This window comes from Lathyrus oleraceus, chromosome 6 (genome assembly GCF_024323335.1).
Source record: "Lathyrus oleraceus cultivar Zhongwan6 chromosome 6, CAAS_Psat_ZW6_1.0, whole genome shotgun sequence".
NCBI classification, from domain to species: Eukaryota; Viridiplantae; Streptophyta; class Magnoliopsida; order Fabales; family Fabaceae; genus Lathyrus; species Lathyrus oleraceus.
The window spans coordinates 414,551,063-414,566,056 of record NC_066584.1 but is presented as its reverse complement, the minus strand read 5'-3'; the positions used below and the strand labels follow the sequence as shown (position 1 = coordinate 414,566,056).

At 36.3% G+C, this 14,994-nt stretch overlaps 1 protein-coding gene across 1 annotated transcript; it reads left to right on the top strand.

The window, feature by feature from the left end:
* The first annotated feature begins 299 nt into the window (after positions 1-299).
* On the top strand, positions 300-5,263 carry LOC127092212 (somatic embryogenesis receptor kinase 2). Its single transcript, XM_051031043.1, has 11 exons — positions 300-841; positions 1,187-1,319; positions 1,437-1,508; positions 2,089-2,232; positions 2,434-2,505; positions 2,598-2,669; positions 2,754-2,866; positions 2,989-3,120; positions 3,208-3,549; positions 4,149-4,543; positions 4,665-5,263. Exons 1-11 carry the CDS (start codon positions 748-750, stop codon positions 4,977-4,979), a joined length of 1,884 nt encoding a protein of 627 aa, XP_050887000.1. The 5' UTR covers positions 300-747; the 3' UTR covers positions 4,980-5,263.
* The last annotated feature ends 9,731 nt before the right edge of the window (positions 5,264-14,994 follow it).

The window sequence follows — 14,994 nt, the reverse complement described above, 5'->3', positions numbered from 1 at the left end:
TACTAGTATATCATAGATACTAGAATGAAGTAACAACACTAATTATAGTTCTCCACTCTTCTCATGCTTTATCATAAATATTCTTAACTACTACAGTATACAATTTTTAATTAAATTTGAATAAAATACGTAAATGCCACGTGTATAGAGAAAAATGATTATGCTACATGGCATCACCCCCAAAAAGAAAGTAACGTTGGACCCACCCAACTTTGACCAAAAAAACGGGGTTTTGCTTTGCCAATTGCCAGTCACGTCACTTTCCACGTTATAGCGCCAATGCGTTTTTGACTCCATTTTTTCGGGCAGCGGTCACCACCGTTCGGGCACTTTCACGCCTCCATCAAACAGATAACAATTTACACTCTCTCACCACCCGAAAGAGAAACTGTGTCTACTCTCTAGTGTCTACCTTTCTTTTTCAGAAACTCAAAACATTTTCCTTTTTATTTTTATAAAAATTTCACTCTAAATTAAATATTTATAGTTTTAATTCACACTGGGGAAAACAGAAATGCTGTGATACTTTTTGGTTTTTAATAAAAAAGTTTATTTTTATTTTTTGGTAATAAAAAAGGTGATTTTTGACTAGATCGGGTTCTGAGTGTAGTGTGAGATTTGGGGGTTAGGGTTTATGCTCATTTTGATTTTTGTGGCGGTGCTGGTGGTGGAGGTGGAGGTTTCTGATGGTTTATTCTAGTGTTAGTTTTTGTTTGGATCTGAGGTTATTTACTACATAATATTCTAATGGAGACAAAGTTATGCGCTTTTGCTTTTATTTCGGAGGTTTTGTTTTTGTTGCTTCTCAATCCACTATGCTTGATTTCTGCTAACATGGAAGGTTTGTATTCATTTCATTTGTTTATGCTTGTCTCGTTTTTTGTTTTAATGTGATTGGTTAATGTAAATGTGGTTATTTTGCCTCCTTCATTCCTGGTTGTGTGAAAAAGGGTTGATGTGGGGTTTGTTGCTCATGACATATGATGTGTGTCTTTTGGTCTTTTAATTCCTCTTTGCTTGTGGATTTGTAGTTGGAATATTGTAGAATTTATCGGATTGGACCATCATTGTCATTTATTCGTTTTTGGGATGATAAGTTTTCAGAAGATTTTACATATCTTGAGTCATGTAGTGGCTATTATGTTCTTTACAGGACCTGATTATATGGTGTTGTGTTTTGAAACAGGTGATGCTTTACATAATTTACGGACAAATTTACAAGATCCTAACAATGTTCTGCAGAGTTGGGATCCTACACTTGTTAATCCTTGCACATGGTTTCATGTAACCTGCAACAATGATAATAGTGTCATTAGAGTGTAAGCTGGTTGTTCCTTGATATTGCAACTTATATCATCGTGTTGTTTGAATAGCTCTTTGTATAGAAGATAAATTTTCTAATGTTCCGTTTGTTCTTTCCGTTTGTCTAATGTCAGGGATTTGGGAAATGCTGCTTTATCTGGCACACTTGTTCCACAGCTTGGTCAACTCAAGAATTTGCAGTATCTGTATGTTGTGCTTTGATATTTTGATGTTCCATTCCAATGTTGTTTTCCTTTTAGCATTTTATCTTCTAAGGGCTTGGCTAGTGAAGTGGTGACAATTGCTTCAGTGTTCCTGTTTTGTTGGTTTTTTCTATTTGATTCGTTACTCTTTTTTATGGTAGTTGCATGAGAGTTGTTTAAGATAATGAAGAGTTGAACAAGTTTCTTTTGAACTACTAGTTGATGGTGTTTATCTGCATAGAGTCCATCCTGGTTTTAAATGATTAGTTTCATTATTTCATTGTTGTGGGGAACATGGTATTCATTTACGCTGGTTAAAATTACCATGCAAGTCAATTAAATGAATCCAATTTTATGCATTTGAAACATAAAAAATGAACTTCAGTTTCATCGTATCACTGTTTTATTCCCAAAAAGTTATATCCTTTTGCAACTGGGTTACTCTTGTACAGAAGGCTGGTCATGGTCCTGGAATTGCGAAACGACTTCACTGACTGAACTATCATGAAAGTTTTATTAGATGCTGATTTTACAAACTATTGATTTAAATATATTATTTATACTCTATTTTTATGTATGATAGGGAGCTTTACAGTAATAACATTACCGGTCCTATTCCAAGTGACCTGGGGAATCTTACTAACTTGGTGAGCTTGGATCTGTACCTAAATAAGTTCACTGGCCCTATCCCAGATTCATTGGGCAAGCTGTCGAAATTGCGTTTTCTGTAAGTGCACCTATTGTTGATTGTTAGTTCTATACTTTTATCTATTTCGTCGACATGCTTTAAATTTCTTTCTCGCCAAAAACATTCTTCAAAGATGCTTATTTTCTGTTATATATGATTTATGTTGGTGTGTTTGATAAAAGGAATCTGTTATCAAGATTGATATTAATACTGTTTCCTGGAATGTCTGTCTAAGGATAGCCGGCTTAATAACAACAGCTTGATGGGTCCTATTCCCATGTCACTGACTAATATTTCAGCTCTCCAAGTTCTGTGAGTTCTTTTTAATGTCTAACTGTGCACTCGATTTATTTTTTATCATTACATTGCAATACTAACATCTATATCATATTCATCAAATGCAGGGATTTGTCTAATAACCAACTCTCAGGTGTGGTTCCCGATAATGGCTCCTTCTCATTATTCACTCCGATCAGGTTCCTACTAAACTCTGTTCTATTTTTACACTCTTTGGCTCTGCTTGCAAAACTTCTTTATATTGGCTTCCTTTCTGCTTACAGTTTTGCAAACAACTTGAATCTATGCGGACCAGTCACTGGGCACCCTTGTCCAGGCTCTCCACCGTTTTCTCCGCCTCCTCCTTTTGTCCCTCCACCCCCAATTTCTGCCCCAGGTAATCTTTCTGATGCGATTAATCTTACGATATAACGATCTAGCTATCGTTTATACCTGATTGCTTTATACCTATTTGAAAGAAGCAGTAATGTTAGAACCTTCACTTATTCCTAATTGTAGGAACTGGAGGTGCAACTGGAGCGATAGCTGGAGGAGTTGCTGCTGGTGCTGCTCTATTATTTGCCGCGCCTGCAATTGCATTTGCATGGTGGCGTCGAAGGAAGCCACAAGAATTTTTCTTTGATGTTCCAGGTGAGCGAGCGATCCTAGTTGAATAACTACTACATTAGTTAAACTCATTTAATGGATAGAATTTAACTTCCTTGCATACCCTTGCAGCTGAAGAGGATCCTGAAGTTCATCTTGGGCAGCTCAAGAGGTTCTCACTACGAGAGTTGCAAGTTGCAACCGATACTTTCAGCAATAAAAACATTCTTGGAAGAGGAGGGTTTGGTAAGGTGTACAAAGGACGTTTGGCAGACGGCTCACTCGTTGCTGTCAAAAGATTGAAAGAAGAGCGGACACCTGGTGGGGAGCTTCAGTTTCAGACTGAAGTAGAGATGATCAGCATGGCCGTGCATAGAAACCTCCTCCGGTTACGTGGGTTTTGTATGACACCAACCGAAAGGTTACTTGTTTATCCCTACATGGCTAATGGAAGTGTTGCCTCCTGTTTAAGAGGTAGATCTCTATTCTCCCTTCGAAGTTTCTTGGGGAAGCCACGAGACTTGACTTTGTTTGGAATGACTTATGACTTATTTGAGCTTATATACTTGCATAACTGTTTGGGAGAGCTTATGAAAACTAATGACGTGCTCATAAGTTGTTTTCAGCTATGAAGCACCGACACTCAAAATACGACACCGACACCGACACGGCAACTTCGGTAATAATTTGAAAAATGAATAAATAAAAGGTAATTATAAGTGTCGGTGCAGGTGTCAATGTCCAACATTGACACGGACACGCTATTTTTCTAGAGGTGTCGGTGCTACCTAGGTTTTCAGCTTATTTTTACAAGCTCTCCAACATAGCTTAAATAAACAACTTATAGTTTATATTGAAAACAATTTGACTTTATTTTATCTCTTGCTCTAGAAATAGCTTATAAATAGGTGCATATGCTACAACTACTTAATTGAGTTGTTTATCCAAATAGGGCCTTATTCTGATTAATTGCAATTGGGTGTCTTTGATATTTGATTGTTTATAGTTATGCTCTACACAATATTTCATTTAATATTAATTATACTTATGATTTTGTGTTTGCATTATTCTAGAGCGTCCTCCACATCAAGAACCACTAGATTGGCCGACAAGGAAAAGAATAGCTTTGGGATCAGCAAGAGGTCTTTCATATTTGCATGATCATTGCGACCCAAAGATCATTCATCGTGATGTGAAGGCTGCTAACATATTGTTGGATGAGGAGTTTGAGGCGGTTGTCGGGGATTTCGGATTGGCAAAACTTATGGATTATAAGGACACCCATGTGACAACTGCTGTACGTGGTACAATTGGGCATATAGCTCCCGAGTACCTATCTACTGGCAAATCTTCAGAGAAAACTGATGTTTTTGGTTATGGTATCATGCTTCTTGAGCTTATCACTGGACAAAGAGCTTTTGACCTTGCCCGGCTTGCAAATGATGACGATGTTATGCTGCTTGATTGGGTATGTCCAGTACAAATGCTTATCCTTCTGTTTTTTGTTTATTATATAGTTTACTTGTTCAATTTCATTTCATTTCATGCAACCCATGAACAATTGTGCACTCGACTAAACATGTTGATAGGTAAAAGGACTTCTGAAAGAGAAGAAGCTTGAAATGTTGGTTGATCCCGATCTTCAAACCAACTACATAGAAGCGGAGGTAGAACAGTTAATCCAGGTTGCGCTGCTCTGCACGCAAGGTTCGCCTATGGACCGGCCTAAGATGTCAGAAGTGGTGAGAATGCTTGAAGGGGACGGGTTGGCAGAAAGATGGGACGAGTGGCAAAAAGGGGAAGTTCTACGGCAAGAAGTGGAACTGGCACCTCATCCCAATTCTGATTGGATTGTTGACTCTACTGAAAATCTACATGCAGTTGAATTATCTGGTCCAAGGTGACCCTGTCACAGTAGTAATGAATGGAATTATTTGTGACTTATTTTTTTTAACTAAAAGTTTTCTCACTTTTTTCACTTTTTTTTGGTTCCTTCAAGTACCATATCCTAATTACAGCTCTTGTAAGTCCACTGCATTATATTCAATTACATTTGTGCATAGGGGTCGCTTTGTCAAGTTTCAATTTGTATCATCTGCTGCTGTTTGATGAAGTGATGTTTACTTAGATGAATATTTTTGTACACCCTTGTTTCATGCTTGTTCAATCTTCTATCAAATTATGATAAGATGCATTAGACTGGAACATCCCTTAAGACTGGTTCTTGCCATTGACACATCTGATGTCACTTTATTACTTACTACTGAATTATGCCCTGTGTAATCAGGGTGAGAAGAACAATGAGAAACTGGACTTGTCCTATTAAGAATAGTGTATTTTGTGTGATATAAATTATATATTTTCCATTACATTTTTAAAATTAAAAATAAATGTAAATATGTATCACGACAAAAACAAATTACTGCTTTTTAGTCCAATTTAATGTCCGTTTTGTTTTTTGTTTTTAAATTATTTACGAAATCATTTTTTACTTTTGATTATTAGTTTGAAAAATGTAATATTAAAATTATTGTTCAATAGATTTTTTTTTGATTTACACATCTTTTAGTATTTTCATCTACCGCTTTTTGGTTTAGTGAATATTACCATAAATCTAAAAACATATTGTTATCATAAATGAAAAATTGAATGATGATGTGGTAGATTGTTGTTTTCAGCACTCTAATGTTCTAGTAGGTATGAAATTGTATATGAAATTTATTATTTGATTTTAACGCATTTTTATATATAGTATATAGATAATAACTAATTACTATTAGTTAGAAATGAATTTCGGAGAGCCGTTGGCTGCTTTACAACCTTTGATGATTATTAGAATGATAATCTTCGGATATTATGAAGATTCTAGAAGAAGTGAGATATTTATCTGATTGCTGATCGAAATCAGTATGGTTGGCAAAAATTAATTTGGGGTCGGTCTGACCGGTCCAGAACAATTGCCCCCAAACCCTTGTCGCCATGTAAGAAGGCAGGGGGCTCGATGTTACAACCCCGGATTACTTTTAAGGTAGATGACTGGGAATCTTTTCAATTCTTTCAAGGAACCATGCATTTAATGTACCCTACTTCAAAATGTCTTTTTATAAATATCATCATTACGATTTTTGGAAACCAAAACTTATTTGAGTGTTGCGTGTGAGTGATTTGATGTGTCTGGTGAAGTATTGTATCTTTCAAGTTGTAGTTTTCTTTTAGGAAAATAAGTATCTTCTTCCCTTTTTTGAGCCTTTCTTTTTCCAGTTCAACAGTTTAATTGTTTCACTCTTCTCCCTTTTATTCTCTACAATTGCAAAGTTAGTGCATTATGAACAAGAAATACATAAAAATATTAGCAAACCTCAAAAGGATATTCCATTTCCTTGGACATATCTTGTTTACTCTTCCACTACTTATGTTTTCGCTAGACCAGATGGTCTTGATGATGCTTTTATAAAAGTCGGTTTACCCTCTAATTGGGGAACTATGAGTCCTTTTGAGAGCGAAAGAATACGCGACAAGTATGACACTTGCGGCATTCATTTCTATGTGGGTGTTTTTCCCCCGCCATGGGTCTTCGTCTCCCTCTTACTGCTTTTGAGATAGAGGTTATGAACCATCTGGCCATGGCTCATTCACAACTTCACCCTTCATGGCGAGCATATATGAGATTCTACTAGTATTGGTGTAACAACCCAATTTTAGTAATTATTTCTTATATTATTATTATTATATTTTAGTTTATTTATTTAGAGTGTTAATTAATTAATTGGTTGTTAGGTAGTATAATAATTGATTATATTAATTAATTTGGTGTGTTAATTAATTATTTAGTTGATATGAGATATAATGAATAATTGAATTAATTAACTTGGTGTGCATATTGAGTTGGTTTAATTTATTTGAATTAAATAGAGATATTATAATACTAGGTCTTATTGGGCCTAATAATTAAATTAGAGGTATCATTCTTTAAGCCCAAATAGAATACTAGTATATAAGAGGTGAGGAGAGTGAGGAGTAGGATTATTTTGATCATTTGACGGCAATAGAGAAAGAAAAGAGGAAAAGTAAGGAGAAGAGGGGAAGAACAAGAGAGAAGCTAAGGTTTCCAGAAATTTGAAGAGGTAAGGGGGAGAATCCTTATTATTATGGGTTAGTATGATTGGGTCAATGGGTAGAAGTATGTTTAGGTTAAAATTCCTAATTTTGTATGGTTGTTTGAAATTGTTAGGTTTTGATGAGTATTCTTGATTTGTGGTGATTTGATTGTGTTAAAACTGCAAATTAACGTTATATACTTAGAGCATTGTATGAGTTATAATTTTCTGAACGTTTGGCTTTTTACGGAATCGAAATCGGAGGTCCGAAAGTCCTCCAACGATGAAAAACGCAGAAAATTCTGCATTCTGTTTTACGTTAACCGGTTACCCTCCGAGCAGTAACCAGTTACTTGCTAAAAATCTGCGCAGGAAATTGATTATGTTTTACGTTAACCGGTTACCCTCCGAGCGTTAACCGGTTACTTGCTAAAAACCTGCCCAGAAATTGCATTCTGTTTTGTGTTAACCGGTTACCCTCCGAGCGTTAACCGGTTACCACTGTTGAAAAATGAAAAAATTGAGATTTTAAAAGTTCTATTCATTTTGAAATGCACTCTAAGTGTGAGTAGTTGATAATTAGCCTATATTTGTGAATGATATATTGTTATGAATGTGTATATGTACCATTGGTGGATAATTCATACAGTTGAGTTATGGTGATATGTGGAATGTTAAGATGGTAGAGATGATCTTAATTGCATATGTGTTGGTATTTGCACATTCATTCATGGCATGGTCGGCTTCATGGTGGAAGCGGTGAAACTGTGGGTTCACATGGTATTAGACGTTGATCCTTGAATGGAAATAGGCGTAGCAGACGTTGATCCTTAATTGGAAATGTGAGCAAATTCTTTACTTTGAATAAGTTTTGAATGATAGCAAATTGTGTGATCATCATCCAATTGTTGGTTGTGCATTATTTTACATGATTCATTTGTGTTTTTATCCCATACTATTGTTTCATGTCTATACATAAAGATCCACATTGATACATCTCTTAAAAGAACTCATAAAAACTATTTTGTGTCAGTATGTATCAATACATAATCTTATGCATCGATCCATAAAATATGTTGTAAACCACAAAACTCTTTTGCTTCAGTATGTATCGATCCATACGAGTCATGTATCGATACATGGACAGGCAAAATGCTCTATGGATCGATCCATACGAGCCTTGCATCGATCCATGCTTACATAAATTCTCTAAAATTCATCAACCCTACAGTATGTATCGATGCATAACTTCATGTATCAATACATAAGTCTGTTTTATCTACTAACAGCTTATGTTTTTCATATATAAGAAGTATTATGACAGCAGTGAAAAACACGAATTCAGAAGAGAAAAAAAACAGTTGAACACAAGATCAAAGGAGTGTGTAGCAGCAATTTTTTTGAGCAGATAGAAACCTGAAAGAGACTTCATCTTCTTCATCTTCTCAATCTCTTTTCTTCAAGAACATCAACACATAATCATTCTTGTTCTTTGGATTAAAGGATCAACGAGATAACGTTCAGTGGTACGATCAAGGATCTAGCTGAGGTGTTTAGTGGAACGATCGAGGATCTAGCTGAGTTGAAGATTGAAGGGGATTTCGAGGAAAAACCAACTGGTTTGTCCTTTAAGAACTGGAGTGTTCTTGCGGGTTTGTTAGTCACGTTTGCAGAACAGATTCAGCCGCAACGTTGCGTTTGGAAATCGGGTGATTTCGCAAACAGGTCGTGGAACCGGTGAATTGTTTGCAATTTCTTGCAGGAAAATCTTGATCGAGCTCAGATCAAGTGGAGGTTTCATACAAGAAGAAGTTCTTGGGATTTAGAATTCTGTCTTTGTATTGTAACCTTGTATCAACGAATTCGGCATTATTGATAATCATAGTTCTCAATTTCATTTGAAATTGAGAGGGAGACGTACCCACACGCGAGGACGACGTGGGGAACTTCCTTACCAAATCTCTGCGTATCGTATTCTTTCCTTATCTCTCTTTACGTTTTCAACAGTTTCGCAATTTTAGTTAGTGTGTTGTGGCTGTACTTTTTGCGATACAATAGTGGCAAGAAAACTTCTTTAACTAAAGTCCACTGTTGTTCATCATTGATCACATAACACCAATTGTTTGACAAAACTGTTAGCTGAGTTTTATTCATTGGAATTAGGATTTAGTGATAAGTGCATTCAATTTGATAAGATTCTAGTGTTAATAATTTCTGTCATTCTAATTCAAATCCAGCAATAAATTCGCGTGTCCGGTTTTCTAGTAGCGGTTCAGAATAGACGGAAGTCGATTCGGGACTGAAATTTTCCGCTAAGTTTCAATAACTCTGATAAAATTTTAAATCAGTTTATTTTCAAAGAGGTGATCTATTCACCCCCCTCTCGATCACTAGCCACACCGTCTAACAAGTGGTATCAGAGCGCCGGTTCGCTGGTGCTCTGCGGCTGCCTGTAACAGTATGGATTCTGAACCAAAGGGGGCGTATAATAGAGCGCCTATTTTCAACGGTGAAAATTACGGCTACTGGAAAGACTGCATGCGAGTTCATATAAATTCTTTTGATAGGCTAGTATGGGCTGCCATTGAAAATGGTCCTTTTCAAATTACTATGACAAATGCGGTTGGCGCCATAGTTCCTAAACCAGAAGCTGATTGGAATGAGAAAGATGAGAAAAAATGGTCGTGTGATTGGAGAGCTCGAAATATGCTAATTTCAGCACTTGGTGTTGATGAGTATTATCGAGTATCCCATTGCACTACAGCTAAAGAAATGTGGGATGCTTTAGAAGTTGCCCATGAGGGTACTACTGAAGTAAAACAGTCCCGCATTAACACACTCAATCAAGAGTTCGAGCTCTTTCGCATGAAACAAGGAGAATCTATCTCTGACATACAAAAGAGATTTACTCATCTCACAAATAGGTTGAATGCACTTGGAAAACCTGTTTCCAATGAAATAGCTACTAATAAAATTCTAAGATGTCTTAGCAATGAATGGCAACCTAAAGTAACAGCTATTAAGGAAGCCAACGATCTAACGACACTTACGATTACAACTCTGTTTGGAAAGTTGGAAGAACATCAGCAAGCATTGGAAAGTCTTGAAAAATATGAGAACAAAAGTAAGAAGGAAAAGGAGAAGAAAAGAGACAAAGAGGGAGAGAAGAAGCCAATAGCTCTTGTGGCCTCTAGCTCTAAGTCCTCACGAAAAGAGCAAAGTGACAATGATTCTAGTAGTGACAAAGATTCGGATGATGAGGAAATGGGACTGTTTGTAAGGAGATATAATAGATTCATTCGAAAGAATGGAGTCAAGCATTCCGACAAAAACCTCATGAAGTTTCGAAGACAATCTACAGATTCGAAACAGGAAGAGAATAAGAAGAATAGAGGAAGAGGATCTTGTTTTAATTATGGTAAATCTGGACATTATAAAACAGACTGTCCTATGAAATATAAGGATCAAAGAAAAGCTTCACCAAAAGGGTACAACAAACAAAGAAGAGCTTACATTGCATGGGAAAGTGATAGTGATTCATCAAGCACACAAAGCTCAAGTGATAGTGATGAAACCGCAAATCTGTGCCTTATGGCTCACACCAAAAATCTGTCCTACCACAAGAAGAAAATCAATGACAAAAAGGTAAAACAAGCCTATTATAATAATTTCTCTTCTATGTCTTTTTCTGAACTGAAATTAGCTTTTGAAAAACTGCATAACGAAGCTGTAGATGCTTTTAAAAGATTATCTTCCGATAAACAATTTTTTTCATTTCTGGAAGGTAAAGTATACAAAGCTGAAAATGATTTAGAATCGTTAAAAGCTAGTATTGCAGAAAATTCAAAAGATATTGACATTGATGGATGTAGTAAAGTTAGGTATTGTGACGCTTGTCATATTTGGCAAAAAGAGGTAAACACTCTCAAGGTCAAATTGGAAAAAGCTTTACAACCTAAGGTTACTTATGCCGTTGACTCTAGGTTGTTTAAGAAGTCATTAAATCCACCATATGCAAAATACTCTTTTATTCCAAAGGATTTAATGAACAAGAATAAACAAATACATCATCATGGTTTATGTCATTATTGTTGTCGTGCTGGCCATACCATTGAGAAATGCAAGTTTAGGAGATTTCTTGTTCCTAAAGGTATTTATCAATGGAAGCCAAAAGGAAACCATGTTAGCACTTACCCACTTTGACCCAATGAAAATTGGGTACCAACTTCTCTCTTTTGATATTGTAGGATGAGTGCCTTGCTTCCGTAGATAGAAGATGGTTTCTTGGCAGCGGTTGCTCAAGGCACATGACCGGTGACATATCGCTTTTCATAGACTTCAAGGCAAAGAAGAAGGGATATGTTACTTATGGAGACAATAACAAAGGAGCTATACTCAGCAAAGGTAGTGTAGGTAATCCCTCTACCACTACTATTTCTAATGTCCATCTAGTAGAGGGACTTAAACACAATTTGTTAAGCATAAGTCAATTGTGTGACAAGGGCTATAAAGTTTCTTTCACAAAAACTTGCTGCATAATTGAACATGCTGAACAGAACGTTGTGTTTAAGGGTGTAAGAGTAAACAATATCTATATGCTTGATCTTTTGATGTATCTTTAACAAGTACTAAATGTCTAGTTACCTTGAATGATGATTCTTGGCTTTGGCATAGACGTTTAGCGCATGTTAATTTCGATTTGCTTAATAAGGTTGTATCTAAGGATCTAGTAGTCGGTCTTCCAAAAATAAAATTTTCAAAAGACCACCTATGTGACGCGTGCCAAATGGGAAAACAAACAAGGGTCTCTTTCAAATCTAAAAATGTAATTTCAACTTCACGACCCCTTGAGCTTCTCCATATGGATCTCTTTGGACCTTCTAAGACAAAGAGCTTAGGTGGAAATTATTATGGTTTTGTAATTGTTGACGACTATTCTAGATTTACTTGGACTATATTCCTTCATAGCAAAGATGAAACTTTTTCTGCTTTTAAGAATTTTGCAAATCTGTCCCAAAACAAAATGAATTCCAAAATAGTTACAATTCGTAGCGATCATGGTGGTGAATTTCAAAACTATCACTTTGATAAGTACTATGACAAGTATGGTATTGAGCATAACTTTTCAGCTCCTCGAACTCCACAACAAAATGGCGTTGTGGAGCGTAAAAATCGTGTTTTAGAGGAGTTGGCAAGAACAATGCTGAATGAGGGTGGACTACCAAAATACTTTTGGGCTGATGCAGTTAGCACAGCTTGTTATGTTTTAAACAGGATCTTAATCCGTCCTATTTTAAATAAAACCCCTTATGAGCTTTTAAAAGGAAGAAAGCCAAACTTGTCACATCTTCACGTGTTCGGTTGTAAATGTTTTGTTTTGAATAATGGTAAGGAAAATATTGGGAAGTTTGATGCGAAAGCGGATGAAGGTATCTTTCTGGGATACGCACAATCAAGTAAAGCATATAGAGTGTATAATAAGCGTTTACTTACTGTTGAAGAATCTGTCCATGTTTCTTTTGATGAGTCTTATCCGAAAAGTGTCGGAAAAGGTATTTATTTTGATGACGCAGGTGTATCTACAGAAGACATACTCAAGGAAGCTGTTGCGGAAACTGATCAGTCCAGAACAGCTGCCCATGAGAAGGAGGAAGATACTAGTCATGAAGAAGCTGAGGAAGAAAGGACAGCTGAAGTGAATGACCTTCCACCAGCTTGGAAATCTTCAAAAGACCATCCTATCGACAACATCTTGGGAGATATTTCAAAGGGAGTAATGACTCGTTCTAAGGTAAGTAATTTTTGTTCTCACTTCGCTTTTGTTTCCCAAGTAGAACCTAAAAATGCCAAAGAGGCCTTGATTGATGAATTTTGGCTAATGGCCATGCAAGAAGAGCTTAATCAATTTAAAAGAAATGACGTTTGGGAACTTGTCCCTCGTCCGCGAGATCATCATATCATAGGCACTAAATGGGTTTTTAGAAATAAGCTTGATGAAAACGGAGTGATAACTAGGAACAAGGCACGTTTAGTAGCACAAGGGTATAATCAAGAGGAGGGCATAGACTATGAGGAAACTTATGCTCCCGTTGCTCGCCTTGAAGCTATACGTCTCTTGCTTGCCTATGCGTGTTCTAACAATTTTAAGCTTTACCAAATGGACGTAAAGAGTGCTTTCCTAAATGGTGTCATAAATGAAGAGGTATATGTCTCACAACCTCCTGGTTTTGAGAATGCTGAAAATCCAGATTATGTTTACAAATTAAAACGAGCTTTGTATGGTCTTAAACAAGCCCCTCGGGTTTGGTATGAAAGGCTTAGCAAATTCCTAATTGATCATGGATATTCAAGAGGTAAAGTGGATAATACTCTCTTTATTAAACATAAGGGAAAGCACATCCTTTTAGTTCAAGTTTATGTAGACGATATAATTTTTGGTTCAACTAACATACACTTGGTCGAAGAATTTTCTAAGGTTATGCAGGGTGAACTTGAGATGAGTCTCATGGGGGAGCTGAATTACTTCCTAGGACTGCAGATAAAGCAACTCGATAAGGGTACAACAGTATGTCAAACAAAATACTGCAGAGAACTACTCAAGCGCTTTGGAATGAATGACTCAAAACCAATTGATACCCCTATGCCAACCAACGGAAATCTAGATAAGGATGAGCATGGTAAGTGCGTCGATGTCAAAAAATTCAGAGGTATGATTGGATCTCTTCTGTATCTTTCTGCTTCTAGACCTGACATCATGTTTAGTGTTTGTATTGTGCACGATATCAATCAAATCCTAAGGAATCACACCTTAAAGCTGTTAAGCGCATATTTAGATATCTTCATGGAACACCTAAATATGGGCTTTGGTATTCCAAAGGAAGTGATTGTAGCTTAGTAGGTTACTTCGATTCTGATTTTGCTGGCTGCAAATCAGATAGGAAAAGCACGAGTGGTACATGTCACCTGTTTTCAAACTCCTTGGTAAGTTGGCATAGCAAAAAGCAGGTATCTGTGGCTTTGTCAACTGCAGAGGTTGAATACGTTGCAGCCGGTAGTTATTGTGCTTAGATTTTGTGGCTAAAGCAACAACTACAAGACTTTAACATTCAACTCAAACGTATTCCAATAAAATGTGACAACACTAGTGCCATAAACCTTACTAAAAACCCTGTTTTACACTCACGCACTAAACACATAGAGATTAGACATCACTTTCTTCGCGACCATGTTGAAAAAGAAGACGTTGTATTTGAGCATGTTGATTCCAAAAATCAGCTTGCTGATATATTCACTAAACCTTTGGCAACGAAACCGTTCTTCAACATTCGTCGTGAATTAGGGATCTTAAATCTTTCTCAATTGATGTCTTAAGCATGTTTGTTCGTATTTATATTATGCCTCACCTTGGTTGATGAGATTTGTTTTAGATGTCATTTATACATCACAAGATTACGTCAGCAGAGGTAATATCACTCCTTTCTATAATTCTTTTACAACTATGTGATTGTGTATGTTAGAACAAAAGTTCTTACTCTCATTGATGTAAATTTCTTTGCATATATTGTTTGAACATTAAAAATCTGATTTATGAATCATACTTGGGCATAACTATCATGACATACTTCATAATGCATATCCATACTGCATAAAAATTCATTAAAATCTGGTTTGGCATCAGTATGTATCGATCCAAACATGTATGCATCGATTCATATCTTCTGCATTTCAAATTTGTCAAAACTGGTTCAGGATGTATCGATCCATCCGTCGCTTGTATCGATACATAGACCCTTTAAAAACAAAAATGCATGATATGGATCGA

Excerpts from the sequence above, each read along its gene's own strand:
- LOC127092212 (XM_051031043.1), top strand. The coding sequence starts at position 748 with ATGGAGACAAAGTTATGCGCTTTTGCTTTTATTTCGGAGGTTTTGTTT. Across the intron at positions 3,121-3,207 it reads ATTTTTCTTTGATGTTCCAG|CTGAAGAGGATCCTGAAGTT; the intron begins GTGAGCGAGCGA and ends ATACCCTTGCAG. Across the intron at positions 3,550-4,148 it reads TGTTGCCTCCTGTTTAAGAG|AGCGTCCTCCACATCAAGAA; the intron begins GTAGATCTCTAT and ends GCATTATTCTAG.